The sequence below is a fragment of the Hydra vulgaris genome, chromosome 07 (genome assembly GCF_038396675.1).
Source record: "Hydra vulgaris chromosome 07, alternate assembly HydraT2T_AEP".
Classification (NCBI taxonomy): Eukaryota; Metazoa; Cnidaria; class Hydrozoa; order Anthoathecata; family Hydridae; genus Hydra; species Hydra vulgaris.
In genome coordinates this window covers 515678-522144 of record NC_088926.1, presented here as the reverse complement: position 1 = coordinate 522144, position 6467 = coordinate 515678, and the positions used below count along the sequence as shown (strand labels likewise).

Below are 6467 nucleotides of genomic sequence, written 5' to 3'. Positions count from 1 at the left end.
GGACGTCTTGTGTTACATTTGGTACGTCCACCGAACGTCTAATCAACGTCTATAATGGACGTCCATTCGTCCAAAAAAGACGTCTTTTCGACGTCTATAAGACGCCCCCATGCCCACTGGGTTGGTTTCTCCTATACACAGGCGAATTTGCCCAGATTATTGGAAAATTAGACAACGATCAATTTAACTGTGTTGTTTTAAAAAATTGTGTTTACAAAAGCGCTTTCACAGATCCATGTGACTCTAAAATCTTTAACATTGTTTTTGTTAGAGATATAAAAACTCACTTGAAACATGTTTGTCTAAGTAAAAAACATTTTCAAAGAAAAGCAGTATGTCTAGCTTATAAAGAAAGGTTTGTCTTGTCATGTTTGTGTCATGACATATAAAATTTGTTTACAACCCACTCTTTAACTAAATAATAAACTTTAAAAAGTTTTTTGTACCTTTGTGAAGTATTAGATCAAATAACAATATACTTAATATATATTTTACAATGTTAAACATCAAAAAAATTGAATTTTTAAAAATTTACCTATTTGGTGATTGTCTGTATTGTTGTAAGATTTTGATATTGTTATTTAAATATTTATAAGTATAAATAAAAAAATTTTATTTTTTTATTTATACTTATAAATAAAAAAAATTTTTTTTTTTATTTATAAGTTTTTTTATATTTTTTAATATTATTATAGTAGTGGAATTGCCTAAGAAACCTACTAAAAATATTATGTCACCGATAATTTCTTTGTCAAGAAAATCTATTTTAAAACAAGAATCGTATTCACAATCAACATCTTGTAAAAGTCGTTCTTCTGATAATTTATCACTGATAAGTTCTGCGTCACTATCACCTAGCCATAAGTTAAGATTATGTTCTCGATCACCTGTCTCCAAAAGCAGGCCATGTTCGCTCTCACTTTCACCAGTCCTAATGTCTGGATCAAGTTCATGTTCACTTTCGCCTATTCGCAAGCCAAATCTCGCTCCCCTTTACCTGTGCATAGTTCTAGATCATACTCAAAATCACAGAATAATCATTTCCATTCAGTGTTTTTAAAGTCAAAATCGAAAGCAAAGAAACTGGTTCGATGTATGAATAGTAATTTCCCAATGGATGAAGCACGTAAGTTAAAAAAGTTTTTTTTAAGTTTTATTGATTAAAATTATCTATCGAATTCATCTAGAAAACACAGAGAGATTTGGTTAACTGTTTAATGTCAGTTTTGTCAATATAATTACCTAAGTACTTTTATTAATATAAGTACTTTTATTAATATAAGTACTTTTACCAATATAAGTACTTTTATTAAGTTTACTTAATTTAAAAAAAGGTATTTGAAGGAATACACAATTTTTTTATGACGAAAATTGTCTCATAGATTCAATTTTGAAAATAAACTCTTGCTCTATACTCTTACTTTTTGTTTTAAACTGACATTTTCTTAAATGTAAATATTATGCAATTTATATACTGTTAATAAGTGAAACAAAGTTTAATATTTGGATTTTTTTATATGTAATTTTAGGATTTCAAAAAAAGACAATATCTCTTTTAACTTGTATCGTTGACCTATTTGAGAATCAAGTTCACCAAATAAATAATGATTGTACAAAAGATGTGGAAAAATTTGATAACATGGATAAATTCAAAGAACTAGAGGAGTCTTTATCAAAAAAAGACTTTTTTTCATTTATGGTGAATTGTTTTTGAGAATTCTTTTTCATAAATACCCTATTTACTACAATAAAATTTTTTTTGTGTGAAATTTTTAATGTAGTCTTTGTAAAAAGTGCTACCAACATGTCCGTTTGATATTAAATTATGTATAAAGTTAACAGTTAGAACCCCTCTAGCTTAGAAGTTATTAATGTTAGTTTATGTTTAAATGTTATTCAAATATGTATAAGCAAATATATATATTTTAGGTTGGTCACTTAAAAATGGTTGGTGGCGAGGCAGTACGGGAAAATGTGAGAAATCTCATGAAAAGGTACACAACAATATACATTGATATGTTTTCCAGGCTTATATGGCGTCGTATTCTATATTAATGGATTAACTAACTCATAGACAATAATATGGATTAAAAATCAAATTAAATGTTTTTCAAATTAAATTTGAACAGGTTGCAAGGTTGACTATAAAACTTCGAACTTGATAACCTAAAGTTCAAACTTGAATTCAAAAAGTTGCCTATAAAAATTAGAATTTAGCAGGTCGAATTCGAGGCCTTAAAAAGTTAAAAATTATTTGTTTGTTAAACCTGTTTTAAATTTTTTTTTTTTAAAACAGGTTTAACAATTAATTTTTAGATTTCAACAAATTAAGTAACAATTTACTCCATTACGCAAAAATAATTATTTTATTTAAGTTTCTTATTTTATGCGAGTTTTTTATTTACAGTTCTGATAATTTCTATTAATTTAGGTTAATGTCCTACTCTGTAATGTCATGTTTTAATATGTTTAGAACAAATAGACACGAGCAAAAAAAGTTATCATTTAAAGAGACAAAGATATGTAGTGTGGTTGTTGGTGAGTTTATATTGATATATTTATATTTAAGATTGGTATTCTATAAAATGAGTAATAACTTTAAAGTGTTTTAACATATTTCATTTTGTTTAGCGAGTGTGTTGTCAAATCACGCGACAACTGAAATCGAAGTTTTGGATTCAGTGGAAAACGTGTTAAAATACGCTCCAGAAAAAAAAAAAGATGTATAGTTTTGAACTTTGAAAAAGAAATCCAAGCAGCTGCATTATATTTTTATTTGAGACTTTATCGTGGCCATTCTTTTATGTAAATAAAAGTGTAATTGGTAAAAGAAACTGTAACTGGTAATATTTTGGCGCTTGAAAATAGTTAAGTTTTTGAACATGTTACACATGTTACAGCGTATGTTCAATTCTTTAAAGAAGTTGTTTAAATAAATAATACATTTTTTAATAGAAAGTATAAAAATTGTATGTAAAAACAAGAGGCATATTTAGTCGGTTTTCCGACCAATAACCGATATCTTGTAAATCCTTTTTGCGACGTCGCATCGACGTCTATTTTTCACCCTGGATACGACGTCGTAAAATTGTTACACTTTACGACTTTACTGCGACGTCAAAACGACCAACCTCGCGACGTCAAAACGACGTCGTACCGACGTCATTGTGCTTGCTGGGGTAGTATGTTTAAATGACTGTTTTTTGAACAGTAGTAACTGAAGCTATACTTTAAATAAACAAAAATGAACTAACAAATGACAACTTGATTCATTAATTGTAGATATTAATAACTATGTTTATAACTCTTCTCATTTACCACTACTTGGTTTGAGCAGCAGAGAACATCATATTATAAAATGGTTTTTTCAAATGAAAGATTGAAAGCTATTAGTCATCAGTTTCATATTTTAGAGGAAATTGATTTTGAATAGCTTTCTTTTTTAATAGGTTATTACCAAGATTAATAAAATTGGAAGAATTTCAAAATATATCTACTGAAAAATGTTATGAAAGATTTTTACATCATTACAATCAATCATCAATCAAACATAAAGAAAGTAAAGTTTGGATGTCAAATAGTGAAACTTGAATGTCAAATTGTGAGGCTTGGATGTCAAATGGCTTGAGGAAAAAAAATCAAGTACAAAAAACAATTATTGAACACTAAAAAAAAAAGTCTGGTCTGTCTGGGTCAATAGAGAAATATAATAAAATGAAAAGAAGCATTTTAAAGCAAACAAATAATACTATAAATATTTGCAAAGAAACTTTCTTCATAAGGTGAAAAACAATCCAAAATATACTTTTTCTACATACTTTATAAAGTGAAAAATAACTCAAATTTATACATTAAAAAAAAAAAAAAAATAGAAAGCCAAAAATAGTAAATGAGAAAATAACAATAGTATTGGTTCAACAATGTATTACAAAATTAATATATTGAAGCTGATATTTCGAACAAGTATTTTTATTTTATCTACATGAAAAAAGGTAATGTAAATGAACTTTGAAACAGAAATAAGAATTAAATTTTGAAAAACTCCTGTTGACCTAGCACTTGTAAAGTTATATTTGTCAAAGTTTAACATAAATAAATCTAGTGGGTAGAGTGAAATAAATTCTTATAAGTTCAAAATTTAGCTCTGTAAGTTTTTCGAAAACCTCTGTCAGTTAAACAGCAAAAAATAGTGCCCCATCTAAACTCTGTATAATGGCTAATGTGAGTCCTTTATTTAAAAACATAAGTAAACTGCAAGAATTTTTTTTTTTGTAAAGCAATGCAATAAATTGTAAAGCAATGCAATAAATTAATTTATCCAATAAATTAATAAATTAACAAAGTGTTAAATTAAAATAACTAAATAATCTTTTTCACAATCAACAACGTCATTTTTTAAATAGTTAAAGCTGTATTACAAATTTATTGGAATCCTTAGATTTTTATAACATGCTAAATGAAAAGCAATTGATATTTTATATACTGATTTTCATTAAACCTGAAAGTTGAACAGCATTCAAACTTAGATACGATTAAGCCATACTAAATCTTTTAATTTCAAAAAATATAAAAACGATACTAAATCATCTAAAGAAGGTGGGAGGTGAAAAGAAAATAGACAATTAAATAGAAAATTGTAAAACATTGTAGATATTACAATCCCACAGTAAAACGATGCAACCTATGTTTATATAAATGTCATAATATCTTACACCAATGATAACTTATCAAATAAGAGGAATAAATTAGTATCTAAACACTACAGTATAACTTTATATTTCAACGATTTTTTTGTTTCTTGATTTAAATTACATGGCTGATGATTGCCTTTAGGCAATCAATAAGTTAACTTTTGTTACTTTTCGTTTCTTGGGTAAAAGCATATTTATCAAACAGAAATAGATTTTGTATTTGGACCATTGTTTTTCTCATTATATATCAATAATTTCCCTGCATAAAGTTCGGATTTATTTCCTTAAATTAATAATAAGTGCAAATGTTATGCAGATGATAATAAAACTATTACTACAGTTAAAAACAAGACTTACAATTTTGTGAGATAATATTGATAAACAAACTAATTAATTTGACATATTGATAAAAAAAGACATAAGAATATATTTAATAAAAATATATTATAGAAAAAGAAATAATGACAGTAATGAGATCAAACGATATAAAGTGTAATCACTGTGGTTGTAAATAAAAATATCAAATACGGTTGTTAATAAGGAGAATCGTTAGGAAAATACTATAAAGATAATGTACTGCACTTTTGTGAAAATCTATTTTCAAATATGCAACACAATCTTTGTAACAAAAAGATATTTAAAAAATTAGAAATGTATATAACAAAAAGCTATAAAAAATTTGAAACGTATATAACAAAAAAGTATATTAATTACAGAGTCAAAGCATTCAAACCAAATTTAAAATTTAAAGATGCATTATTTTTTGGAATATTTTATGTATGGGATTGGTTGGGGACACAATCTATGAGATTGTGATTCATTAACACAGCAGCTTAGACACTTTATTATTAATATTTTAGGTTTTTAGAATTATTCTTAGCACAAGCAATTATATCATGAGATAAAAAATGAATTATTGCAGGGTAAACAACATTTTAATAAGTTACGTTTAAGATTTTTGCAAGTTGAATTCTAGCTTTGTTTTCAATTCTTTTAGCGTTAGACATAACATTTTTACAATGGTTTCTTGCAGTCATAAACAGACGTCTGTTTTCTGGAGAATTGTTTTGCTGATAAATATGGAAGTAACGGTTTCGATTAGCAATCGCAGCAGCACAGTGTGAGGAAAACCATGGAGGAGAGTGAGGCTTGACCTGGAATTGTCGAGAGGGACCATAAAATTTCTACCCAAAGAAAATCACGGAAAGAATCCCAATCAGCTTTACTGTGGTTGTAAGAGGTACGATAATAGGGGAATTAAGGTGACGAAGAAGAATGAGATATTAGTTTTAGAGAGATCAAACTGTGATCAAAAGCACCTAAAGGTGAATGTGGAGAAACTGAGAACTGACTAGGATCAGAAACAAGACATAAGGCGAGTAGAGAAGGTAAGTAATTCGGGTTGTCAGGAAAGTGAGTTGGAAAGTTAACTATTTGAGTTAGGAATTGTGAAACGCAAAAGTTGTGGGCTTTAAAGCCTGCAGAGTCACTGACACTAGAGCCAAGCCATTCAGATTGGTGACCATTAAAGTCACCGACAACAACTATATTAGCTGATGGATAAAGAGAGAGGGCTTGGTCAATATGATCAGAATAACATCAAAAAGAGTGCAGTCTTGAGATGAAGGAGAGCAATATAAAAAAAATAGAAAGGCAATAGAGTGAAGTGGTGCTAAACGAAAGCCCATGAAAGGATAGTCTGCGGATTTAAACCTAGTTTCACGACAAATGGGTGAATTCTTACGAATGTAAATGCCCAGGCCAAGCATGTGACTA

At 27.9% G+C, this 6467-nt stretch overlaps 1 protein-coding gene across 1 annotated transcript; it reads left to right on the top strand.

Annotated features, from left to right (window-relative positions):
• The first annotated feature begins 695 nt into the window (after nucleotides 1-695).
• LOC136082207 (uncharacterized) lies at nucleotides 696-2729 on the top strand. Its single transcript, XM_065800725.1, has 5 exons — nucleotides 696-1126; nucleotides 1530-1699; nucleotides 1930-1994; nucleotides 2474-2538; nucleotides 2632-2729. Exons 1-5 carry the CDS (start codon nucleotides 874-876, stop codon nucleotides 2727-2729), a joined length of 651 nt encoding a protein of 216 aa, XP_065656797.1. The 5' UTR covers nucleotides 696-873.
• Nucleotides 2730-6467: the final 3738 nt, after the last annotated feature.